The sequence below is a fragment of the Leopardus geoffroyi genome, chromosome D3 (genome assembly GCF_018350155.1).
Source record: "Leopardus geoffroyi isolate Oge1 chromosome D3, O.geoffroyi_Oge1_pat1.0, whole genome shotgun sequence".
Lineage (NCBI taxonomy): Eukaryota > Metazoa > Chordata > Mammalia > Carnivora > Felidae > Leopardus > Leopardus geoffroyi.
In genome coordinates this window covers 79,326,086-79,353,374 of record NC_059339.1, presented here as the reverse complement: position 1 = coordinate 79,353,374, position 27,289 = coordinate 79,326,086, and the positions used below count along the sequence as shown (strand labels likewise).

The following is a 27,289-nucleotide window of genomic DNA, read 5'->3' as shown; positions in this document are numbered from 1 at the left end:
CATTCTCAACAGGGCAGTATTGTCTCCTAGGGGACAAACATTGGTTTGGGGAAGGGGGAGATCTGAAAAAAAAAACCTTAGATGCTACAGTGGTTTGTAGCTTTCTAAAGTTCACCCCTATCCAACAAAATCTTATTCCTTACTATTTAATTTTATGGGGCAGGGTGCAGGGCATGACGATCAAGGAAAAAAAAAAAAGTTTAGAAGAGCTCCAGAGAGAGGTGATAATGAAAAAAGTGAGAAACACTGGTATAGTGCTATGGGATGTTGGGACCTAGAAGGGAAATGTTTATGTGAGAATTGCACAATAAAATGTATGAAGGGAACCCATGGATAATTGAACTTAAGGAGGACTCAGACTGCCCTTTTTCTTTCATTTCTGTAATAGGTGCATCCCTCTGGCCTGAGATCTGTACTCTGATTGGTTAGGTACTCACTCTGGGGAAAGCGGGGTGGGTTATCATTGACATCTGAGAGGGTGATGTTGACCGTTGTGGTCCCAGCTAACCCTCCAAGCTGCCCTCCCATGTCCTTGGCTTGGATAATCACTTCATAGTATTCTTTGGCTTCTCGGTCCATGTTCATGAGAGCTGTCCTAATGACACCTGCAGGGCAGAAAAGATTTTGTTTTCATTTTTATTTTTTTTTTTTAAAGTTTTGTTTATTTATTTTTTGAGAGAGAGAGAGAGCTCTTGTGCGCGTGCACACACGAGTGGGGGCGGGGGCAGAGAGAGAGAGAGGGAGAGAGAGAATCCCAAGCAGGCTCTGCACTGTCAATGGGAACAGGCTCAGTCCCACGAACTGAACTGTGAGATCATGACCTGAGGTGAAACCGAGTCAGATACTTAACCGACTGAGCCACCCAGTTGCCCTAAGATTTTGTTTTTAAAAATAAAACCACAAATGCAGTGTTTAAGATGGGCTTCTAGGTTTCTCCCTTGTGCATTGTTAATATCTAGAGTCGAGATGCAAATCATCTGTGTTTTATTAAACTTGAGGTCAGGAGTCTAGCTTCAAAAAAATGCCGTGCTTAATTAAACAATTGGTGAGTAGGCCCTGTTCCCTCAGGAAGAGCTCAGAGCCCATTTCCTTTGGCAGCATTACCGGGAGAGAACAGGAGGTGGCAGCAGTGTTCTCCAACAGAGTTAGGGACTTGCAGTCTGGGCAGATTTCAAGGGTCTCTGTCTTACCGGAGAAAACTGGGGCTTTGCGTCTGGAAAACAAAGCCTCATATGTCTGCAAATCTGTGATTTTAGATTTCCCTCTTTCAGCTTGCTCTTTCTTCAGCCCCTAGAGCCTTTGTAGTGTGAATGACTTTTCTTTAGGCAGCTCACTCCTAGTCTGCTTTTCCCTGCCTCCCCTATACCTGTAAGCAGGTTTGGAATTCTGATACGCTTTCTTTTCTTATATATCCATGCGGTTTTGTTACATTCTGCTTACCTCTGTGCTTCACTGATTTCCGTGAGCTGGGACATGAAAGATGCTCTGTTGGGTTGTTCATTTTTAACATGCGTAAGGGACGAACTTCCCCAGACAGTGAGGAGCAGCATCACATTGTGATGATACAGTGCCATTTAAGAAGAGGGGTCTAAATCAAAATCCAGTGAAATGTGTTGTTTTGATCCTGCGGAGGATGTGCTGTAATGTTTTATCTCCCTTTTAGCCCTGCTACTTAGAAAAGTTGACTTCTCTAGCACTCTAGGCAAAGATTAAAGGCTTGTTTACTGCAAGTTTACAGCATGACCCTGGGCTAAATAGACCTTTTGCATGCAAACAGAAGACATTGGGAACCACAAACCTGTCTCCAGTTTACTCCTGTAGTGTATATATTGCATTATAGTAACAACATTCTTAAGTGAAATATGCAGCATTTTCCTTTTTTAAAATGCCCAGTGGGTACAGCAATAACTATCTTTTCATGTATTTTTGACCTTAACACTAAAGATACCCCCTGGGAGCTGTCAAAATAATGTAAGGTTCCTCTTAGGATATAAAGGACACATTACCCTCTTCTTCTGTATTTTTCTTCCCTGTGGGCATCTCCTCACTACCCCCCCCCCCATTTGTAGAATTGTTAAAGTTACTGTTTTATAGAAGTCCCTCACTGCAACCTTTTTTCTTTCCTCCTACTAATTTATACTCCTTCACTTTGTACTTTTATGATATAATTTTCTGAATGCCTGGTTCCCCTTAGGACTTCTGGAAAAAAAAATTCTATCAGGTTGCTAATGGAAATGTATTTTTTTTCTTTCAAATGGAGAGGTGACTTTGAGTGTTCACCATTTACTCTACCTCTGTGACTGTAAGTTTCTTCACTCAAGTTCCTTGTTAATTACTCTTAGGTCTTCAATTTTCTGGTATGTAAAATGGGAATAATGGCGCACTCATGTGTTTCATGAGTTCACAAGAATAATGGGAGGCTCAAGTATGGTAATGTCTGTGAAAGTGTTTTAAAAGGAAGAAAGATTGGCACAAGTGCAAGATAATGATAAAACAGATTCTGTAGTCAAAACTCTCAGGTAGAACTGAAACAAAACAGAAAAACAAAACCAAACTTCTGTCTTTTCTGCCACATTCCTCCTTACCCATCCAATTCTTTATGCTGTCCCCCCTGCTAGAGCTTCCCACTCAGTACCTGCCTTTTGGGGGGCCACATCTCATGCTCTGTGCTCTTTCCCCCGCCTCAACAAAACCTGTGCGTCCCAGCATCCATTTATTCTGGCCGTGTTTTCTGCTTAGTGCAGGGTGGCTCAGTGGGAAGAACATCAAACCACATGTCAGGGGACATATCTATAAATAGAAGTACTTTGTTAGGTCTCAGTTCTCAATTTCCTTATCTGTTAAGTGACCAGTGATGGACTGGATGATTCCCCTAAGGCTCTTCATAGTTGCAAAATCAATGATCCTAGTTCTCTAGCAAGCCCAGGTTAATGTGTCAATCCTCTCAGGTCTTTCTGGAGAGATAAAAGACATTCCCTGGGGATAAATTCAGCTGTAGGAGTTATTGAAGGCTAGTGAGGCTATACCTTTGTGTAGGCAGGCTTTCTGGCCTCTCCAGTCACATTTGGTACACTGTCTATACGTAGCCCTGCTCTTACCCACCGGGGCAGTGCTGGTTTCCTGTCTTAATCCTAAAGCTTGTAACAATCTCCTTTGTTTTATACGGTCCCTAGAGAGTCCTTGAAAAGGAGAGTTGAGTTTGCCGTAAGCAGCAGTTATAAATTAATAGGGAATAAAGCAACCACCTCCCACAACTTGCATCAGATACCTGTTTTGGAGTCCACAGAAAAATATGGCTGGCCCTGGAGAATGCTGTATACTACCCGGGCACTGTTGCCGTAGGTTGGATCATCAGCATCTGTGGCTGTCACCTGGATGACAGAGGTCCCTGAGGAAGAGAGATGATGGAAACCTGTTCAAGTTGAATTGCTAAAGGCCGGATGCAGTCCTGAATGGGCATTTGGAATTGTTACGTTTGTTTCCTTGGGAGCATCCCTTTTGAGGTCAGGTTTCCATAACTCCTATCTGGTGCCTCTCTAGTGGGACAAGAGTTATTTGTGTTTTAAATTCTTAGTAACCAGCAAGAGGAACACAGCCTTTGGGTTCTTCATTGCTCTTTTGATAATACCAAAATGCTTCTTCCTCATGAACCAAACATGTATCCGTCTATCATCTGTCTTTTAAGAATCAGAACCAGGGGCGCCTGGGTGGCGCAGTCGGTTAAGCGTCCAACTTCAGCCAGGTCACGATCTCGCGGTCCGTGAGTTCGAGCCCCGCGTCGGGCTCTGGGCTGATGGCTCAGAGCCTGGAGCCTGTTTCCGATTCTGTGTCTCCCTCTCTCTCTGCCCCTCCCCCGTTCATGCTCTGTCTCTCTCTGTCCCAAAAAAAAAAAATAAATAAACGGTGAAAAAAAAAATTAAAAAAAAAAAAAAGAATCAGAACCAAATAACCATGCTAGGCTTATTATTACTATTATTTTTTAATATGACTGATTTCAGTGTCTGTGTAGTTTCCTGCCTAAGGACTTGGTTATCATTTTTGGTCCAGTTTTATACTTTGTGAGCTGTTCTGCACATTCTCCCTTTCTGGGTATAAAGAGGGCGATCTTCTGTAGAACTGCTTTTTGTGAGAATCAGTGACTCTCCACCTTACCCACTGGTGACATTTCTGGCACAGTGGCGACATAAGGTCCATCCAGGAACTTGGGCTCATTGTCATTGATGTCTTGGATTTTGATGATGAACTCAGACTCCGGCTCCATAGGCCTGCCTGTTCTCCTGTCTAGGGCTTGAGCCCTTAAAGTGTACTGGGCCCTTTCCTCTCGATCAAGCCTCTGAATGGCGTGGATGTCTCCAGTGGTGTCGTCGATGGTAAACACGATGCCTGCACCTTCTCCTGAGAGGATGTATTTGATGGATCCATCCCCTCTGTCCATGTCTGAATGGAGCTGGGGAAACAAACAGAGAAACTTGAAATCTCATTATGGGTATGAACAGGTGTGGGAAATAAATTGTCAGTTTGGTCCAAACTTATGACCTCCTTTCAAATAGTAGTAATTTTTTTTTTCACTCAAGTGTTTAAAATGTTGATCTACAGAGAATTACCATACGTTGAACATGATTGTATCAAGGAGCAAATACAGACTGACGAGTAAGTAAAGTTTTTCCATATCACATTCAGTATCCTAGACTTACCACTCTATCTTTAGGTTCCTTTCCCTGAGAAGTCTAGAAAACAGGAGTTCTGGGAAGTATAGGCCCCCAGCATGAGAATAGAAGCAAGTATCATAAGGAGGAACCTAGCTTTTCCACTTAAGAAAAAAATGAACAAGCCTAATATTTAAAAGTAAAGTTTTTGACATAAATTAAGTTTTTGAGTTTCAAAAACCTGCTGATTCAAGTTGCCTGAAAAACTGATGAACGGATTTAAAAATAGGCTGTGGCCACTGTACTGGAAATTCTAAGTGACTTCCAGGGACTCTTGAAACTCTCTGATGCTGTGGTCCTAATCTAGTAATTGCATTCGGTAGGACTATGAGTGCTTGTGTTTCAGGTGTCAACATGGGTTTACCGGAGGTTGTTATTATTTGCATGAATGTATCTCTCTTTGGTGGGACCGTTTCCTGGGCTTGTCCTTGAACCACTCAAATCTGTATGTGGATGGGGACATGCTTTTATCTGCCCATCCAACTGTGTTTTCTACTGGATTACTCTGTCTGTAATGACTGATGCACTCTCAAAAGGAGTCCGGGGCCCTATATTCATAGTAGGCCTAGAAAGATGTTCCTTCTGCGTCTGTAATTATAGATATAGTTCTATGGCAAGAATCCTGGAATTTTGTGTTATCATATAATAAGAGTTTCTCTCTAAAGGGGCCCGCCACTAGGTCTGTGGTTGCCTGGGTTTTAGCACTTTGCACAGTTCAGAGATTTAGTTTATAAATCAGGCAACCCGGTGTTACGCTTAAGCTAGTGGGGCAGATAAATGGGGTCGAAAACACGAAGGCGGTTATAAATTGAGGGCCCTTGACAAAGTACTGGATGTTTGTTAGTCTCAAATTTCTGATATTATAAATGTGGAGAACATCATTAATACTTACTTTGAAGGGTTGTTGGGATCATTAGAAATTAATGGATGTAAAGCACCTGGCACACTGTCTTTCCCATAATAGGAGCGCTACAAATGGGGCCGATTATGATGATGATAGTAATGGTGATGTGCATAGAGAAAAGGGTCTTAACAGCCCCAAATCTTCTCTGCTTCCTTCAAATCTTCAAGAGTTTAGCAGAGACAGCTGAAACCACCTGTTGGCTTTTTTATTATGCACAGTCTAACAGTAAAAGCTGCAGAAGGCTGCCTGAAGCATTGCTGGGACAGTGTTACTCTGAGGATTAGGTGGCACAGATACCAGGAGAACACCTGAAAAATGTATTCACGGCATCCTAAGACAAGGGTGGGTTTGGAGGTTGTGGCTGGCTCTGAGGTGATCTCAGATTGACTGATGGCCAAATCATGCAGGCAACTGTTTTGCCGCCTAGAGGAATTCAGCTGTGTCTTATCTAGAGAAGAGAAATAAGAGAATAAAATTGACTGAAAAAATAGCTGTGGATTTTTTTTCTACTTCGAGAATTCGATTTAGAATATGCAATTCTCACGTTTCCTCATACCGTATACAGTATTATTATTTTTTTGCAATCCGAATCTTCTAATAATGCAGTTAAAAAAAAAAAAAAAAGAGGTGGCCAGCTCTTATTGTGTAGAATAGAAAGCCATTTTGTTGGGACCTGGCCACAAAGAAATGAAAATCCATTCCATCGGGAGCTATGTTTCCAGGCAAAGGGATGGAATTGGGCAAAGGAGGACAAGGACCTCAGGATGTTTTTTAACTTAAAAAAAGTTGCTGAGTATTTATATATGTTGTAAGACGTGTAATCTTAAGGCATGTGGCATAGAACATTTACTTAGAATGAGATAGGTTCATTTAGGGCATGGCAGATTATTTAGGGGGAAAAGAAAAGAATATCTGACATGAAGTACACAGGACTGTTTTGAGGTGTTCTGCGTATTATCTAAAAAGTTTTATCTTATGGTCCTTAAAAAAACTAAGCATGCTCTCTGTCATTATAGGCCAAACATAAGTGTTCTGCCTGTGGGGAGAGCTTAATAAATAACAGAAGACTAACATCATTGCTGCTGCAGGGGGTTCTAGTTCCTTAGGAGCCATCCGGCTGGCTGAGGTCAGTATAACCTGGGCTGAACCTCAGATCTGTTCTCTGTTTTTGTCAGTGCTGGGAGAAGAATTTGAGGAACTCTGTATGGTAGGTTCCTTGAAGGCGGGAACCATGTGGCTTTCATCACAGTGTGGGTTCTCACATGCAGCAAATGCTCAGTACAAGTGTATCGAATGGGGCATGTAGCGTACAGGGTTAGGTTTAAAGCATTTTGTGGGATCTTGTTCCCTTTGTCTCAGAAGAGCTAGCAAGCATCTTGCAGGTAGCTTCTGTGTGTGTGTGTGTGAGCCCGTGTGCAAGAGGGAGAGGAGAGAGGGAGGGAGGAAGGAACAAGAGGCATGATGAGCCTCTCGTGAACAGGAAGAGATGGGGACCAGCTATGAAAGGGACCAGAATCTGCTTACACAGAACTGTTTTCTGAGGAATATCATTGTATCAGTTCAGGATCCAGTCAGGGAACAAAACCTAAACGAGTTATGTTCGCAGAGTGAATTTAATATGGAGGGTTGAAAAGGCAAAAAGGGAACATGGAAGTATTGGAGAGAGAGAGAGAGAAATTCCAGGAAACAGCTAGCGTCCCTCCAGCTAGGGGAACAGAGGGCAGCAGTTGGCGCCTCTGGAATCGAGACGTTTGGAGGAGGCTGGGCCTGAGGCATCTGAGGAGGGAGCGCGGCCGCCTGGGGCTGGGGCTTCAGGAGCTCAGTGGCTGTGCCCCTATCACGCACTTCTCTCAGACTTCAGACTCCGATTTCTGAGAAGGGTGTACCATCCAGTCGTGCCGCTGTTGTTGAGGGGGTGTGGCGAGGCTGGTGCTGTGCTGGGGGTGGGGGAAGCATCCAGGAACTGGAGCCATTTGCTGGCTTCCAGGAACAAGTCCCTTCTCCCTCTTCCTGCCTCTGGTTCTCCCTCTAGTACATTGTACCGTCAGAACCCAAGGGGGAGCTGGTCGGGAAAAGTCTGCGTCCTGACATCACCGTGTGGAGTATGGTAAGGTGAACACAGAGCCGAGAGACCCCAGCTTCCGGAGCAGCTTGGTAGTGCGCATTTAATATTAGGGTTCACCAGCCGTAGAAGACACGTTTGGTTGCGACCGTTGCAAACATGAGACGTTGACGGCTTTCCCCGAAGTCACTCAGCAGATTGGCCGTGTACTAAAAATGTGTTTTCCGTTTCACCGTATCTAATTCAACTAACACTGTCTGAGTGCCAGCTCTTCTGAAGAAGGTAAGGAGCTTCTGGAATGGAGTTGGCAGCACATGCTCATGCACACCTTGGGAGAACATTCTTCTCCCCCAAATCCAGGCGGAATAAGACAGGTGGATATCCTACTTACCCTCGTAATGCTTCAGTTCAGCTAAAGGAGTAGTGAATGATGGGCAGTCCATGTAGATTATGACACATCTTGGTTGATTTAGGATTTTAAAATCAAGGGTGATTTTCCCTCTTTTTTGGTCGTCTTTCATAGTGCCTCGTACAATTCCAGGAATGCAGTAGTGCTTCCACTTTGTGGTCAGACAGCTGCCGTGGAGCTGTGGACCTCAGCATGCCTTGGAACCGCAGCGTCGTGCCCAGGCACGGGCGCTCTGCATCCCCGTCTTTGCATATGTCAATATAATCTAGCTTTAACTCGACACTGCCTTGTCCCTGGAAAGCCCAGTGTGGGTTTTATAAGGCCATACCAATTACAGCCGGTAATTGTTGCCATACTCCTTCTGAAATAGGCAAATACTCAGGCAGGCTCTCTAAACAGACATCTTCCAGAGCTCAAGGTGACAAACTGAATGCCCCTGGGGGGAGTGGGAGTGAAGTGGATGAATTCTCTTTCATAACAAAGTGAGGGCGGAGGGAAGTGCCTGGGTAAGTGAATATAAAATGTGGAGGTCACACCCCACCTCAGTGGCTGCGCAGTGTTGGTTGAACAAGGTGGCTGTAGAGATGCACGCAGGGTGTTCTGTGTCCTGGGTTGGGGTAGTTAGGAAAGGGTGGGCACTAATCATGAGTACTCGAGGGTGCTACACAGCCAAGTATTCCCAACGTCAGGAAGCAGTCAGGCTTGCTTGGATTCCTGGTGTCACCCTAACGCCATCGACTCTTGTGTGTATTTCTTAGGGCCAAATCTCAGGGCAGTGAAAAGGAAAACCCATGGCTTCAGTGTCAGATTTCCTGTTACCTTCTTTGTAACTGGGGGCAGTAAGCATAACCTCTCTGAGCCGTGTTCGGTCGGCTGATTATCGGAAAGTGGTGAATCATACTCGCCTCACAGCATTGTTCTGATGGTGAAGTGACCTGCTCTGTGTGACTGTGCCTGGCATGTGGTCCTGTGGAAGCCCGGTAAAACGTTAGGTGCCCTCGTCTTTCTGTAGTTTTATATGTCCAGCTCTGTGCTGGGTGCTCAGGGTTGGAGAAGCGTAGGGAAGGCTACAGATGGCATCTCAGTTTCCACCCACGGGAGAAGGGAAGGGGGCTCTGGACTGTACATGCACACAAAGCAACTACTGAATACAAATGTATTTTCCGAAACTTACTTTAGCAGTAGCCATGTATGTCTAGTTGGAAGAAATATTTTACAAATAATGAGTAGCTAGAAGTCTTTGGAATTCTGAATAGATAGAAGATGTGTTCATGATGGCAGTGGCTTTTAAGCTAGGGCCCTGAGAAATATGAACGTGATTCAGCAGAGAGCTGGTGATTGTGTGTCCTGGGCAGGGAAGTAGCCTGAGTACACGTCTGAGGTAGGGACAGATGCCCTAGGTGTGTGTGTCAGGGTCAGTAAGGAGACCAGCGTGACTGGGATCGGGACTAGATTTGAGAAATCATGGGGGAGGGCCGGGTAAGGGAGAAGGACTCATTTTCTGCAAGCCCTTGAACTATATGCTAAGAGCTCTGATAAGCACTGGAGCCACAACGCTTTCTTAATCAGAGGAGTGACATGATGGAAAGGGTGCTTCAAGGAGATGAATGTCCTGAGTCCTGGGAGGAGGAATGGGAAGATCCTCTCTACAGGGAGATGGGCAGTGGCTGCTTAGTTAATCTAATCATGAGGAGCAGAGGGACCACAGTAATGACAGAGCCTGGAGAGGATGAGGTGACTCTGAGAGAAACTGGCAAGGAGATGCTGACAGGATGTGGTGACTGGTTGTGCATGAGGGATGGAGAGAAAGAAAGTCAAAGCCACAGATTTTGAGGCTAAGAGATTTGCAGCTGCACTAGGTGTATGCATCCTGAGCTACTGAGTTCCTGTGACGAAATCCCTGCCTACCACTGTTACCACCACTATCCTTACCACTACTGCTACAGAGTAATGGTTGTGAAGATCTTACTCTGGACCAAGTACTGTGCTAAGCACTTTACATGTATTAGCTTATTTAACCCTTACTGTACCATGAGGTATTCACTTATTAAATGTCTTTTTGCGTACCTTCTATGTGACAGGTGCTGTGTTAGGCCTTGGGGATAAAATGGGAGCAATGTCCTTGCCCTTATTAGAGTCTAGTCCAAAGGCTTCAGACAATGCTCCTGTCAATAAACACATGAATGAGACATTGTGGGTTGTGATTAGAGGTCTGTGATTAGAAAAAAATAATGGTAGTGAGAGAGCCTGACCAAGGGGCCTACCTTAGAGAATGGTCAAGAAAGACCTAGACTCAAAATGAGCCCTAAAGAGCGAGGAGAAGCCAACCACCAAAGAAGCCAGAGGAAGAATTTTTATTATGGAACAATAAGGCAAAGCTTGGCAAGTTGTAGGAAGTACCAGGAAGCTATGTCTCTGGAACATGAGACCAAGGGAAAGAAAGAGTGGCCTGCAGTGTGGCAGGAGGCCAGGAGGCAGGCTGGGTCAGACAGGAATAGCCATGGCAGCCATGGGGAGGAGCCTGGGTGATTCAGAGTACAATGGGAGGACATTGAAGGATGGAAGAAGAGGGACATGGTCTGACTCTCATGTGTGGAGATTGGATTGGAAGAAAGTGTGGGTGGAGGTGCGGAAACTGGTTGGGAGTCTAGGCGTTTGCAAAGGTGAGAGGCGACGGGAAATGGAGGGAGGAGGAATGAAGGATTTGGGGATATGTTTTGGCAAGGGACTGACAGTTTGCCGGTGGAGAGCATGTGGGGGGCAAGAGAAAGGTCTTACAAACTGAGTGATGGCAGTGCGAACATAGGGAAGATGCCAGGGGTGGGCAGACTCGATTTGGGAAGAAAACCAAGAATTCCTTAGCGGATATGCCACGTTTGGGAGGGCTTTGAGCCATAAATAGGGAGCTATCATGTGTGCAGTGGGGTTTATGAGTCTGAAGCCCAGACAAGCGGTCTGAGCCAGAGATAGAGGTTTTGGATTCATTGGTTTAGAGGTGGTGTTGAAAATCATAGGGCATGGCAGATCCATCCAGAGCATGAATGTGGGTAGAGAAGAGACCCCAGGCAAAGCTGACGAGATGGACCACTAATGGAGGGTGTCAGGTGAAGGGAGAAGACCAGCAAAGAGGCTGAGGAGGAAGGAAGGAAAATGGGATTGTGACGATCATGAGGCAGAGAGAGAAAAGTGAGTCAAGAAGGAAGGACTAGTGGGCAGCGTCTGAGGCTGTGTCGGGCAGTTCCATAATATGAAACTACAGGATTTGGTAGTAGGGAGGTCCTTGGGGGCACTGAAAACACAACTTTAATGCAGCAGACAGAAGTCAGATCTGAATCCACAAGTGGGTGGGAGTTGAGGAAAGAGACAACTCTTGGGAAGTAGTAGTTCTTTTATTATCCCCATTTGATGTTTGAGGAAATAGAGGCTAATGGGGCTTTGTGTCCTGTCCAGAGTCACTCCGGGAGCAGTTGGTAAAGCTGGGTTTTGAACCCACATGTGTTTGACTCTGAAGCCCACCCACATTCTTAGCCTCTGTGCTAAACAAGTGTTTAAGTTATCATTTGAATGAATTATTTATTTTCTAATTAGGTCCTTGTTTCCCCTTTTCTCTCACTTGGTTGCTTTCACAAAATGGTCTCTGATTAGCATCCAAATAAAGTAAACACAGGAGAAAGCCTGGATTAAAAATGAAATGATGATAGATAAATCAAGGGAATTCGAGTGTAAAGTTTATAAATATATTCATTGATTGTCTCCAACTATTCTAAAGTGCATGCTAGGATCTTCTGAAATGAAGAATGTTTTATTCTTTTTTTTTCCATTAAATTTAGGCCCCAGGCAATACCTGTGGAAATGCTTTGAAAAAAAAAAAAAAAAAAAACAAAACAAAGCAAAGTAAAAAAAACCCTCCCTCCACTCCTCCCTTTGCATTTCCCAGTTTCTTCCCCATCCTGTTATTCCCCGGGCTGCTGCTGCCTCCTTTGGGACTCGAATGTTTCTTGCAGGGTCCCAGGCTTTTCCTCCCAAATCCAATTCCTTGTTTTTTCCCACTTAGAACAGACATACGAACAAGGCGAGAAATCTTTCCTTTCCTGACTGGTATCTGACAAAGCAAAAATTAGATTTCAACTAGCTGCCAAGTAACATACTGCTAGGTAAAATTGTTCTCAGGACCCAAACATGGGCTCGGTGACCTTTTCATATTCAGTTCATACTCATATTCTCTTTCAATATTCAGAACCTGATAATGTGTCTGTGTGGCCATTCTTACCTTGCCGACATACAAAGGGTCAGTTCCAGTGTACTCTTCCAGAACAAAAAACTGATTCCAAACCCAGCTCCTCTTTGTCCGCGAGTGTGACTGTGGCTTATCTGACAGGAGCGCTTCTAATTTGCCAGGTGGTGTTGGCGTGCCGGAGAGAACGGTGGTCGTAAGGTCCATCAGTCCCCAGAAGTACAAGGACATGCCAAGTCCCAGCCAGCTCTTTGCATTGCTCATTCTACCAGAAGTCCACATGGGATTGCCAGGTTTTCAGAAAGTAAAGTACAGGATGATGAAGCCACTGGAACTTGAGGGTTTTCCAAATAAAAAATAACTACTACAGTTTACCGGACACTTAGGCTTCCAAATGAGATCCCGATTCAAGTCAATCTGCTTGAAGTTGACTTCCTGTCAAGTGAAGGAGAACACACTGTGATGATGTCAGTTCTTTCCTGTGGGCTTATAGCAAGTTTTCAAGAAATGTCAGTAAATATTCCGTTCTCTACTCCATGAATTAAAGAGTCATCACATGTTATTGCTTTAGAAATGTTTGAGTAACAAATAATATTTTAATAAAAAGAAGACAACCTATCTAGCTATAATCAATCGCAAGCCTTTGGATATGGATTTCAGCGGGAATAAAACTGGTGAATAAATTTCTTCTCTTTGATATCATAGTTGGAGGGTTATGCTGTATTATTGATTGGCTTGAATTAATAGTGCGCTCTTTGAAATATTTATGATCAGGCAGCCTCCTAAACTCTTAAAAATAGCGTTCGCTTCCAAAATTTACAGCTAATAACTAATGTTTTCATTAGCCCAACTGCTTTTCTTGGCTCATTAAAAAACCAAAAGCAAATCTAACTATCTTTTTTTGCCACCCACAATTATCTTGTGTCTACCCCATGTTATCGATAATATTAGGAATCTTGGACTTCATTTACAGGCAGCTACAGATCCCTTTCTGACTCTAATCATTCTCTGACCTCCTGGTGGAATCTGAGTTTCACACTCTACTGCTTTGGCTCTGAAGCACTGAGAGGGGCTGCTAATGTGACCTTTCTAGGATTTGAATGGCCAGTTAATCATTATATCACTCACACCAGACTTTAAAAGTGCCATTAGTCACATGCCTCTGTGGGCATGTGAAGAGAGGCTAGCCAACACATTTTTTTCCTGATCTGAAAGAGTCATTTAGACAAAGGGATGTTGACTTCTGCCCTGGGGACACCTTTTCATCAGTCAAACTTCTTCTGTTGCTATGAAGTCAGATTGCCTGGTGACCTCACTCCTGGGCTATGACCTCATCAACCTTTTCTTCCTTGACTTTGGCCGGGTGTCATGAAATGGCATAGCCCTTCCACCACTCTGTCAGCACAACCAAAGTAACTTCTGAGGGCTTAATATTTTCACTGTTGATGTGGAGAACTGCTGTCATCATCTCAGAACAAATGTGTGTATTTGGGGATTTCCGACCCATGTAGCTAAACAATGCTCCATTTCTGCAAGTGGTTTAAAATGAACGCAGTGATGCCATCTCAATTACCACCTTCTACCTGTCATCAGAACTCATTTTAGTGGCCTCTCAAATACTCACTGTTGAAATGAACAAAAGAATTAAAAAGATATCTTATAATCATTTCACACAATATGCCATTTCATTTCTGTGTAAGAAATCACTTCAGAGAGAACTGATAAAGAGGACAAGCTGGGGGAGACCAGGGAATTTCTGTAATAGAATGGGAGGCTATGCCTCAGGTTCTAGCTTGAAAGGCAGATTGACTGTTAAGTAAAAGCAAGCTAGGTGTACCTTATTTAAGGTGACGTGTTTGTTAATAAAGAACAATGGTGTGTTAGAAGGTTGCTCACCAAGTATTAGTGGTTTCCTCTTTGGACAGATAGGCAGAAACCCAGTTCCAGGGAAGAAGGAGTCTTGTTCTGGAAGAAGGAGTCTTAACCCGAGGAGATGGATTAATGAACAAAGATTGGTGAGAAACAGCTATGCTGTTTTAGGGACTTAAAAGATGGACCGAAGGGCATGACCCCAAAAAGCTATCGCCAGAATACTGTGATGCGTCATCACGAGGGGATTATTCCATGTGTTGTGAAGCACAAACCCATGTGTAACTTCCCCAGAGAGCATTAGATTAAGCGTCCGATACTTCAGCCCCTGGTGGTATTTTCATTACCTCTGACTTACTCACTCTGTAAACCTCCGTTCCTCCTATTAAGTAGGGAGGCATAATTGGACCTACTCCACAGGACTACCCTGAGGATCTATCAGCTGAGAGAATGTAGGCGAACGTCCTCTGTAAATGGCTGGGGAGCCAGCTGACATTTGAACGACCTCGTGTGTAAAAACGACGAAACCGAGCCTGAACCATATTTCATGGGCACTTTTTGGACCATAATTTTGAAAGGACTTAATGTATATGTATTATTTCAGATTTCTATCTCTGGGATAAGTACTATGGGGTAGTAGATTCTGACCCAGCCTAATTCTCTAATAAACAACATTATTTTTTTTTCCATATAAGGGAGCTTAATGAAGGACCAGCTAGCTATTTGAAAATTCTGTAGAACAGAGAAAAATTCTTTTCTGGGATTGCATTTATCAAAGTTAGACTAAACTCAGTACACACACACACGCACACACACACACATATACACACACATATACACACACCCACACACTTTATTTATTTCCTTTAATATCTGTGTTTCACATGTATACATTTTGCCTAAGCATTATTTTTGATGATTTTGTATTTTCTCTGGCTAGTTTTAACATCTTGCTTTTGAATTCTAAGTGCCCAAGTGCATACGCGTTTGTGTGTGGGGTTTGTAGATGCCCCCTTGCCTGCTTGGACTGGCTGAATTTTCTGGACAGAATGAGATTTGAGGAAATTTTGAGGGATATTAAATACTGTCCCTTATATTTTCTCATCTCTTACAGACTATGCATGCATACATTCTTGCCAGTTAACCCCCCCCCCTTTCCTCCATGTGCTCTGAAGAGCTCAAGGAGAAAAAAAAAAAAAGGTGTTCTTTCGAATCTTTGTGATGAATATTTTGTAGGCGGTTCAGCTGCCTCAGCTTTCATCTGTCTCTCCTGCCCACTTTGGCCTCCTACACACGAGTGCAAAGGCCTCACGTTCTTCCTTTTTGCCGAACACGGCCGAGGGTGGATGCTGAGGACCTGGGGAGCCCCTCGGTGGTCCTGTGAAAGCTCCGGTGGTCCAGGTGCCCCTCTCACGCTCCCCGTCACAGACATGAAATATCAAAGCCCGCTGTGCCTGTAAACTCTTTTGTGTTAAACAACTCCATAGCTGCAGTTGATGGAAAGCACTTTATTCCTGCTTCCTCGGGGGCAGAATACATGAAAAATACTCCCTGCCTAACTTTTCAGAAAGTACAGTCTGGGTTATACAAAAGTTCCATTATCTTTTCATAATTAGGGCTGTTTATACATGTGAAGGGAAATCGGTTCTATCAGAAATACTAACCCATTTTCACTTTTTTATAAAAAATACGGTTCTCCTGTTCATGTTTTTCCTACGGGATAATAATAGCAATGACATGTTTGAAGGTGGGCTGATTTCTGTTGTTCATATAAAGGAAGAGACTAATATATGTATATTTGTATGTATGGATTTGCTTTGGAAGACCACATATGCCACACCGAGAATACATTAGTGGAAATTGACTTCTGTGTTAAATGAGTCTTTTAAAAGTTTTTCCCCCATCCTGCCTGAAGAAAGCAAACAGCTTGGTAATGAACACAGTAGGAAGAAATTAAAGTTGTAGATAAAGTGTGCTCTTGGTGGATTGTTTATTTCATTACTTAAATTCGTTGTGATATTTAAGATGGAGGGGGAAGGGATGGTTACTGCTTTCTCCTTGAAGTGAACTGGGCTTTTATGGTCTCCCTCTGATTTCTTTCTTCATTATTCCAGTTTTCCTGAGCCTTTCATGGTTAATGGAAGTACTACTCAGTAAAGCTCAAATGACATCTCTGTAGAAGCAGAAAGTCACTTGCCTCTGCCACAGACTCTTTCTATAAAGGGAAGGTGTTTTAATTTTCTAACGTCGCCTCATGCCTTTAAGAGGTAAACATAGATGATGATATTGTGGTTTTGGGGAACTAAACTTCTTAAGCTATCGCTTTTAAGGAAAGAGCCTTAAAAATGTACTTAAAAAGAAAAAAAAAAGAAACCTGTGAAGATCCTAAATATTACAGTGAGCTGTGACAGTGTACTATGACGTGCATCGACATTGAATCGAAACGCATCTCAGTGTCACAATGCCATCCTGCCTCGATCAAGTGTCTCGCTTGAGAAATATGAGCAAAAATACTGTACTTTATAGGAGTCACAATTCTTCAGAATAGGATATAGGACCCAGAGAGAACAGAGCAGGTGGTTATGAGTATAAATTGGAGTGAAAAATTCATATGATGATGATATCTTTGAATATGTACAGTTCACAAACAGCAAGATTCCCGTTGTGAAATTCTGTAAAGAAATTACTTCCATTGCTTGTGTCAATGAACTTGTAGCATTCCTGAATCTGGGTGTGTGTGTGTGTGTGTGTGTGTGTGTGTGTATGTGTGCTACAGACCAAAGTCTACCACTGGGGATGTGTTTTGGAGAAGGTGTGTACTGTGGTTTTGTGTGCTGAAAGATGAGACACTTCTCTGACCAGAAGTCTTTTTTATTTGCTACAGACGTGCCATCTTGTTTCTTACTGGGCAGTCATGAATGATAGAAGCTTCATCCCTCTCTTGTGGCCATCAGCATACCAGCTTCCACAAAGCTACCCATCTCCGGAGGCGATCGACCCTCAGCAGAGCCAGAAGAGGTTGTCCAGGTACTAGATTTCCTGGATTTGGGTTGTGTTCTCACTTCTATTCTGCTACTCCATGCCTGACTTTCCTCGTGACACTGTTCCCATCCCCAAAGTTAGCATTTCTGAAACAGATACGGCTTAGTGTCAGTGTGTACATTTAATGTGGTCATATTTCCTTCCTTTACCGCTCCAAGAGGCTGTTAATAGATTGATGGTGTGTCTAGAATTGAGGAATTTTGGTAGACCTTTGTTTTTTTTAATAGGCCAGAAGTAGAAAAACAAAGAATACTTTAATTTCCATGGATACTTCTTAGAGAAGGTGGTTATCACTCTTGCTTGTTCTAACTTTGCTGACGTGTATCTCGATGAATTCCCATTTCTCCAAGTTCCTCAGAAACTGGAAATCCCGAACCTAACGGTTCAGCAGTTACAGTGTTCACTCAAGCTGTTATCGCCTCTGACATCTTCCTTTTCTCACCGCTGGTTCTTTCTACTCTCATTTTCTTCCCCACAACCGGACTGGTTTATGAGAGGGAGTGCTTTTAAGAAGTTCAAAAATGGAAGCATGGGGCTGACGTGGCTGAGGGGGAGGCACAGGGTAGCTGAACCGAAGAGTTTAGGAACAGTATCTGGTTTTATATGAGGGTGTGTGTGTGTGTGTGTGTGTGTGTGTCCCCATGTGTGGGTGAGAAGAGTAGAACAAAAAAAATGGGAGAAAGCATGAATTATGTAATTAGAAACTGGCTTTGAAAAACCTGATGAGGCCCATAATAAATCCCGCTGTGTGCATCCCGGGTATCTGCTGATGCCCCTAGCTGTAAACTCCCTAGCTCGGGTCACAAAAAAGGCATATACACTTTAGAAGTCCTTTCACAAGAGTTCCTGTCCAATTCCTCCTTGCTTTCGTTCCCATTAGAATCAGTTTTCCATGTGAGGTTGCCCTGTCTTTTCTTCTGTATCTTCCAAGAATGGCAAATGGATTCTTGCGAGTTCCTTTCACGCATACTTAGTATCTAGTCCATGTTTTAATCCTAAAGGAGTCAGGAAGTTTTTGACCTACTTTACGCTTCCTCCAGTTTTCACTTTTAATCAAGCTAATGAAAGTACAGTTCAGTCCACGGGCAATTTTTTTGACTACTGTTAGACAAGAATGATCAATTTTGATTTTTCAGAGTTGTCTCACATGCTCACTAATTTGTAGCCTTATGTGGCCTTTATAATTGCTTTAATTTGTGCTTGTTCATTTTAAAGAAAGCATGTGTTTGAAATGTAATTCTTCGGCTAAAGTTCTTTGAAAGAAGTTGCAGATAATTGCTGCTTAGTATTTTCTCTTATAACTTCGCCTTTGTACAGAACTTTAGGAAAACAGGACAGTTCTTTCCTGGACCACAGTCTTTCCTGAACTATAAAGATTAATCCATAGGAAGAAGAATTTTTGGCAGAAGTCAGTGTGCCAAAGTTAAGACTTAATTTCTCAGTTTGGTACATATGGGAGCCTCAAATATGCTTAGTCGATAGTGGTTTGTGAAGCCAGACAGAACGGAGTTTCAGTTTTAGCCCTGCTACTTCTGATCTGTGTGGTCTTGAGCAAGTGGCTTAAACTTTTTCAGTCTGTCTGTCGTCTACAAACTGGAGATCATTGTAGACTCTTACAGGGTGATTGTCAGCATTAAGCGAGAAAATACATGCAAGGCTCTTAGCACAGTATTTGGCAGATGGTCAAAGCCTTGTGTTTGAAAAACAGTAGGTGCTTAATAAACGTTAGTTCTTTTTCCCTCCTTCAAGGAGTTTACAGTTTAGTAGGGGAGATACTGCCGTTAATGCTGGTGGTAGAAATAGTGGTAGGAGTGGGCGTAGGCGTAGGCGTGACAGCATCGCTAGTGACAGGGATGACAGTGTTGTAGCAGCAGGAATAACAGAAGCAGGGACAGCAGAAGTATTAGCGTGGAGTGTTCACTTTATGCCAGCCTGTGTTAAGTCCTTTACCTTTACTTTACCATTTGGTCTTTGCAAGAATTCCACGAAAAGGTATTCTTTTCCTGTTTTACACAGAGACAGAGCATTGTGCTGGGATGGCTCGTAGGCTCCCACCTGCTCTCACAAGAGCTGGTTTGCACATCCCTTTGCAGCTCCTTAAACTGGTCATGGCGAGAGTGTTGACACCGCAGCTCTTGGCAAGTGCGACGGAGAGTGTGAGCGGATGCACCTGGGTTCTTCTCAGAAGCGGCTGTCGCACGCGCTTTGTTCATGACTGACTGTGACACAGATCTGTTTGTGAGAAGGCCCGCCAGAGCCCTGGAAACAGCGCTAGGCCAGGTCAGGGGAGGGGGAAATGATGTGCGTCAGTGAGGAAAAGTTTAAGGTAGCACGTGAACTAGACCTTGAAGGAAAGAGAGGAGGGCATTCCAAGTGAAAGAAAATGCAAGTGGCAAGGTGCAGACGCAGGGTGCGGAGGCCGGCAGGAGAACACTTGAATTTGCATGGAGAATGGGGCCCATTCAAGAACTGATGAGAGATGAGCAGGAGAGACAAGCAGAAACCAGTAGCTAGGAGCTGTGGACATTGCTGGGCCGAAGTGTTTTGAGTATCTGTAGTTGTTCACAGTGAGCGATGAAAGGTTTCTGAGTGTGCAGGCGGGCCACTCCGGTCACTGTTTAGTGGGGTCACTGGAGCGTAGGGGGGGCCCGTGGGCCAGGCGGTTGAGAGTCCAGGGAAACCTGTGAGGAGAACTTCAACCAGGAATCCCGGGTCAGAAAAGGATTGGTGAGGAGTCCAAACCATTGAGGAGGCAGAGTCTCCATCGCTTGTACACTGAATGGATGTGAAAGAATGTGGGTATGGGGGTGGGGAACGGGGCGGGGAGGGGGTCTGAACCAATGGCAGGAAACTTCTGTGCTTCGGCTACAGCTGGAAGTTGGGAGGAGGCATTCGTTAGAGGCAAGGTAATAAAATCGGTTTTAGATTTAGGGATAAAAAATTCATCCTTCTATGCCTGGTTATTTAAAGAGGAAGAACTTTCCTTCTCTTTTTAGTCCAAAACTTCAAAGCAGCTTTGGGCATAAAGAACATGAGCTCCTTCCTCTCCTTTAGAGCGCTTCTCGCTGCTTCCAGAGCTTACCCTGCATCCAGGCCCCCTGCTCATGACCCGGGTTGAGGCCTGCTCCAAGTGGCTTCCTGTGGCCCACTTGGTGAAACTGATCTGAAGCTTCATCTCAGCTAGGGACTTTTTGACCTGTCAGCTCCCAGATATTGTTCCCTTTATGTAATATCCACTGTCACATTGGAGTCATGTGTATTGTATCTTTCATTTCTCCAGTGTGGAAGGAATGTATGCAAAAAGGCCAACTGGCTGCTCTGCTCAAGGGAAGGAGAAACTTACAGAACAAAAGAAAACAAAATCTCACTGATATTTATTATTTATTCTGTTAAAGGAAAAGAGAAACTTCTCTTCTTTAAAAAAATTTTTTTTTAATGTTTATTTATTATTGAAAGTCAGAGACAGAGTGTGAGCAGGGGAGGGGCAGAGGGAGAAGGAGACACAGAATCTGAAGCAGGCTCCAGGCGCTGAGCTGTCAGCACAGAGCCTCACATGGGGCTTGAACTCACAAATTGCGAGATCATGACCTGAACCGAAGTCGGACACCTAACCTACTGAGCCACCCAGGTGCCCCGAGAAACTTCTCTTCTAATACAAAACCTCCCTCTCTTTTGGAAAATGATGCATAATTTGGACTCTCTGGACATCTTGGCTAAAGACTCTTTCTAGCTCAGCCTCTCAATGGGTGATGCTGGGTGTTTGCTTAACCTTTTTGAGGCTCAAATATCTTTTTTAAGGGGTTTAAAGGGTTGTCAAAGATTATCACGATCTAATACTATAGATTAAGTTCTAGTTTTATTTTATTTTTAAAAATTTCCTGTGTGTTTCCCATCTCATCTCTTCTCAGAGTGCCTCATGCATCTCCTGTTGGCTCTTCATTATTCAGTCTGGTAATTATTTACTTGCCTCTCCCTTCCCCATGTTGAAAGCTCCTTGAAGATACAGGTAGTGTCTTTTATCCCTAGATACTTGATGCCTAGTGCAGTATTTGACACATCCCAGGTGTTGAGTAAATATTAACTGATGCTGATGTGGTTTTTTAAAAGCTGTAAACAAGTATTTAACAGTTTGGTATTATTATTCTTTCTGCTTTCAGTCTTTTAATGAATAGTTCTTCATACTTATCTTAATATCTATTCTTACCACCAATGTATTAAGAGGCATGCATAACCAGACAGTATAAAGGCAGAAAAGTCCAGAAAACAGTGAGTTTTTATGCATGATATTTTTGTTCTTGGAGAGCAAATACAGTAAGCCCTGACACGTCAGAAGTGCTCTAGACCTTGGCATCATTTGTTGTAATGCAAAGTTAAGGAATTCTTTGTAGAGATGCTCAGAAACCTTATGAGGGAATTGGGGTTTGAAAAATTATGGTGACCTAAAATTCTGGGATGTTTTTTAGTTAGCTGGTTAAAGGGATATGACCACGAAGTTGTCTCTGGTGGTTTGGCTTTTTAACCTTGGGGGAAAGGGGCTGATATGAGAAGATCTTTATTCTCTAATTCTTTTCATGGTCATCCCCTACCTGTTGGTTTGACAGTCGCCTCTTTCTTGAACCTAGAGTCTCTAGTAGTCCAGTCTTTGCTGTATTTACATTTCCTTTCAAAATGTTTTTATTGTATCTAGTTTGGCTGTGCATAGAGGTCTATGATGAAAATTTCTTCACTGTCTTTTAGAACTGAGTCTTACCATTGAGAAATTTAATGCATTTTAGCAAAATGATAGAGGAAATTAAGAAAAAGATATGGGATTCCAGAGAAAAGAGATCCAGCATAGGGGACTAGCAAGGAGAAGCCCTAATTAACAGGTGTATCCTAGGTCTAGACACGGAAGCCAGGCCAGGAGAGGGAGGGTACCAGGGGAAAAAATGAAACTGGTATTAGAGGGTTTGAGAAATTCTTGAAGTACTTGGAAAAATTGTTGATGGGCAGGAGACAGATCTTAGGAATATTTGAAAAAAGTGACATGCACATAAAGAAGAAGGGAAAAGAAAATGTTAGGCAGTTGTTAATCCAGAAAAACAAAACTGTTCTAGAAAGAAGGAATTAGAATCTTAATGTACAACTTGATAGGAAACAACATTCATTCATAATAAGGTAAATATTGACTATTCTTTTAATGAAAACTGAAATAGAACTGTGTTAAGAAGGTGAGGGAGAGGAGAATGGGTGGGAATATACTTACTTTTATTTATTTTTATTGTATTTAAATGCTTTTTCTTTAAAGTTTATATATTTATTTCAAGAGCGAGAGAAAGAGAGAGCATGAGCAGGGGAGAGGCAGAGAGAGAGAGAAAGGATCCCAAGCAAGCCTCTGCACTGGCAGTGCGGAGCCTGACATGGGGCTCGAACCTACAAACCGTGAGATCATGGCGTGAGCCGAAATCAAGAGTTGGACCCTCAACCAACTGAGCCACCCAGGTGCCCCAGGAATATGTTTAAAGAGAACTAAATTCTCACCTATTCTACTGGGAAGTCAGGTGCTGATATGTAAAATAGATCTTTCAGGAAATATCTGTGTAAGCATATTACTTAGAAATACATGGGCAAGTATTTGAAGAAACAGCTTCTGGGGTTGCGTTTGGGGATTGGGTTTTGGGATTGGGGCAAGGAACTGCTTTTTCTTTTATCATTAGCCTTCCAGTGCCATCTTGTTTTGTTTTTGACCAATGCAAATATTTTACTTTTAATAAAATAAAAACTGATTAAAAATTTAAAAGCATTAATAAGCAAAATAGATATTGAATAGAAAAGAAAGCATCCAAACTGTATCCAAAGCATACAAATGGATATATTTTGTATTTTTTAGGACTTAAAAAAAAACCTTTTAAGTATTTCTGAGATCAGAATGCATCTTATAACTATGAAGGTTATTAGTACTTACATTATTAGCACTTAGGTGTAAGTGCCTTTCTCCCCCAACCAAAACTTGCAACTATTATATTTCTGGTACCTTTTAATTGTGGTTTCATAGGATCACAGAAGTGGAAATCCTTTAGTACAGGATTTTTCAGAGCTCTGCTCTTCTGGGCACTAGGAGTTCTGGAGGTTTTTCAGGGTGAAATTGCTAGACTCTGCCTCCCTCATCTTTTTCCTTGTCTTTACTACTATATCGTCTTTTCTAGGCTCCATATTAATCTATATTATATGTCTGGCAAGGCAGACTTCTTAAGTAAGTTGGTTAATTGTGGTTGGAAAAGCTATGTCCTGTCCTTCACCATCCACCATCCACCATCCACCATGCACTCTTCATTCACTGGACAGTCAAATGGGAAAAATTAAACCACGCAGGTTCATAGAACACATTAAAAAAACAAAAAATACTAAGAGAAGATATAGGTGAATATTGCTTTTAGAATACTGGGTTGAAGAAGCCTTCCAAAGGATTAGCTAAGGTCGTGAAGGAAAATGTTAATAGAGTGAACTAAATTATTAGAAATTGTTATATATTTAATATAAAAATGAGGCAACATGCATGAGAAAACATAGACTTATTATCCTTAACATATTAAAGAGTCTTTGTGTTCATTGTTAAAAATGATGATCATTCCAGTAGAAAATGATCAAATGAACACAAGAGAAATTCATAAAACAGCAAATAAAATGACCTGTAATATATAAGAAACATTTTACTTTTACAGTTAGCTGAGGAAAATGAGTTATTTTCAGCCTGTTAACTTGGAAAACATTAAAAAACAAGCTAACCAATGTTGCTGGGAATGTGAGAAACTAGACATATTGAAAATATACTTCAGATAGAAGTGTAAGTTGACAAAAGTTTTTTTGAAAGCAGTTTTGCAGTATGTGTCATGTCTTTAAAACGAATACGTAATTGATCCTAAGGAAATAATTATGATACACATTTTATTTGAATTTAAATATATTTGTATTTATTATGGTATTTCTACTGTAGCAGAAAGTGAGATTCATCCAGATTTCTAACAATAGATGATTTTGAAAACTATGATATATCCACACAAAGGATTATCATGCAACTCTGTCGTTGAAGGACAGTCGAGAATCCGTATTAAAGCTGTTCTCAAGGGGCGTGTGGGTGACTTAGTTAAGCATCTGACTTCGGCTCAGGTCTTGATCTTATGGTTTGTGAGTTCGAGCCCCACATTGGGGTATGCGCTGTCAGTGCTTGGGATTCTCTCTCCCTCGCTCTCTACCCCTCTCCAACTTGTGCTCTCTCTCTCTCTCTCAAAATAATAAACTTAAACCAAAAAAATAAAAAGCAGCTCTCAGAAACAGCATTTATTGTCACCTGCTTAACACAATGTTGCCATGTGTGCTTCAACTGGAGAAACAGAATTTAGACATTTCATAATTTTATCAGAAAGTGGGAAATCTACTCCAGAAATACCTCAAAATGAATTAATACCGTGAGTCAAGTTATGTTAGAATTAGCTGATCCAAGACTGGTATTGTCCATTATGTATAGATCTCAGTTACCTTCATAGAAGGTAGTTACAGAAGGCATTGTCTTTAAGCCTGAGATTCAGTATTCTGTACTCCTCCTCGATACTGCTGTGCCTTGGCTATCCTCAACAGACCATGCCCAGCCTCGCACACATAGCCACGTGCATGTGACAGGAGTGGTTATTTGATCTGCAGGCTGCAGCAGCAACCTCCCTCTAATTACATGATAGTGATATGATCATGGGGTGGAGATTGATTCAGTATCCTCATTTTTCTGGGCTAGTTTATCCCCTGATGGTTCTTTGGTAGTGTTCTCTGCTCAGTAATGGAACTACCTTCCAAGCAAATGTGTGAGATGGTCTTAATTTGAACTCTTGAATGAACTCCTTCTGCTCCCCCCAAATCTGGTCCAATTAGCCTCTGATAGAATCATTGAATATATACTTAAGTTTGTGTTCTTAGGGACATTTTACCATGTTAACAGGGGATATATAAAAAAGGAGATTCCCAAATGGCCCAAGCAAAACAAACTGGTCCAAAGAGCCATCCATCATGGGTTCCAGAAGTGACCAGTGGAGTCATGAGGAATGAGAACTGTTCTCAGTCTAGGATCTTTTGGTCATTTCAGGCTCATCAGAGTCCAGTCTGGTTTTGGCATCAGGGTCACCGACTGGCCTTAGGCCTAGATCAAAAGGCACAAGTATAGCCTCATATAATGAGGTAAGGGAGATCTTATCCCCTGACCCTTCATCGTTTGACCCCGCACTGGATCATTTTGGCACTAATTCCTGTTCTGGCTAGCTATTGCTATGAAACAAATCATCTCAAAACGTAGTAGCTTACAACCAGTTGTTTTTGTTAATTTTTGTGGTTTCTGTGAGTCAGGGATTTGGATGTATCTTGGCTGGATGGCTCTGGCATGGGGTTTCTCAGGCATCTGCAGTCAGATGGTGGCTATACTGGGACACAGGGATCTGGTGCAGCTGGAGGCTGTTGGTGCATCTCTGTCTCTTCACACGTGTCTTCCACATGGACTAGTTTGGGTTTCCTCATGGCATGGTGGCTTCCATGAGAGCATTTGGACTACGTAATATGGTCAGGGCTCCCATGTGAGGATGTCTGTTCTCAAAGCAGAAGAGGCATTATCTTTTATGGCCCAACCTCAGAATCTTCTCAACTTTACTTCTGCTGCATTCTGTTGGTTATCAGCCACTTCCAGGTCTGTACTCTGGACGGAAGGGAATTGGACTCCACCTCCTGAAGAGGAGTGGCAAGGCTCCAGAAGAGCCTGTGGGATGAGACATATTATTGTGACCACCTTTAGAAAATATACTTTGCCATGCCTGGAACATGAGACAAGCCATCCAGGGCCACTGAGGTCAGTGTGGAAGAACTTTTGTGATCTCAGATAAGCAAAAGCAGGGTTTTGTATTTGGAAGAGGATTTGGAAGGGGTGGGGGAAAGTCATTCTTTGTCTAACTAAACCTATCCATATCCATATTCATATCTTATACACAGGCATCTGGGTGGCTCAGTCGGTTAAATATCTGACTCTTGATCTTGGCTTAAGTCATGATCTCATGGTTGTGAGATTGAGCCCCTCGTCAGGCTCCTCTCTGGAGATGGAACCTGCTTAAGATTCTCTTTCTCCCTCTCCTTTTGTCCCTCCCTGGCTTGCGCACACATACTTGTGTGTGTATGCTCGATCTCTCTCTGTCTGTCTCTCTCTCTCTCTCAAAAAACAACAACAACAAAAAAAAACCCCAAAACAAAACAGAAAGCCAAAAACCAAAACCAAAACCAAAAAACATGTATATAGAGAGCAGGTCTTGTTCGAATGGCCTAGTTACCATGTATGTTGTGATAGAGATGGGTGTATCTAAAGGATGAGTGTATCTATATGAGCTATACATACACAATAAGGAAATATGGTTCTGACTCCTTAGTACTGAGTGGCTGGAGAATTGTTATCAATTGATTATTCTCAACTTTAGTACAATGACAAGTAGTATTTTAAAGGAGTAAGTTCTGTATAGAGTGTTTAATATTCATTTGTATTGTAAGGATATCTAAAGTCATGATCACTAAGCACTGAGATTTTACCAAAGTGGAACAAATTAAAGAGATGGTGGAAAAGGACGTGTCTTGGCTTTAGGCATGTGGCTCTTTGAAGAAGTATTAGAATATAAACAGAACAATAATGAATAAAATAAAATCTGGTAATATCTGGAAGTAAGAGCTCAAAGAACAAACATAAGATAGGTCATAGTGGATATCATTTCCTCCCAGTTTGACTCCTAATTGTTTCCTCTCTTGGGTCTCTTGCTCTGCTTACTCCAGTCTGTGGAACAAATGGCACTTCCAGCCATCCAAGTAGGAATCCAGAAGCTATGGTAAGATTCCTTCTGTCTCCTCTCCAACTGCCCCAGTAAACTTTCAAGCTTTCACCACTGTAGCAGCCTCCTAACTGGTGTCCCTGTTCTTATCTGTTCTCTTACTAGCCAGAGGGATCTTACCAGGTCACTCACCTGCTAAAAGGTCTCTAATGGCTCCTCATTTCCTAACTGATAAAATCTGAACT

General features: G+C 42.6%; 1 protein-coding gene and 1 long non-coding RNA gene across 6 annotated transcripts in view; one reads left to right on the top strand and one right to left on the bottom strand.

Annotated features, from left to right (window-relative positions):
• The window catches only part of CDH20 (cadherin 20), a 210,829-nt gene that overhangs the window by 39,369 nt on the left and 144,171 nt on the right, over positions 1-27,289 (bottom strand). For 4 of the 5 annotated variants that reach the window (XM_045459567.1, XM_045459570.1, XM_045459571.1 and 1 more), the window contains exons 2-5: positions 12,352-12,750; positions 4,153-4,447; positions 3,269-3,388; positions 438-605 (exon numbers count right to left, since the gene is read on the bottom strand). In XM_045459567.1, coding sequence (XP_045315523.1) covers positions 438-605; positions 3,269-3,388; positions 4,153-4,447; positions 12,352-12,597 — 829 coding nt within the window. In that variant the 5' untranslated portion in view covers positions 12,598-12,750. The remainder of the gene's footprint in view (positions 1-437; positions 606-3,268; positions 3,389-4,152; positions 4,448-12,351; positions 12,751-27,289) is intronic. The other variant, XM_045459569.1, reaches the window with a different exon arrangement.
• LOC123588494 overlaps positions 1-27,289 on the top strand; it is a 208,119-nt gene that overhangs the window by 37,795 nt on the left and 143,035 nt on the right. The window contains exon 2 of the long non-coding RNA XR_006707880.1: positions 17,069-17,211. This is a non-coding gene — a long non-coding RNA (uncharacterized LOC123588494). The remainder of the gene's footprint in view (positions 1-17,068; positions 17,212-27,289) is intronic.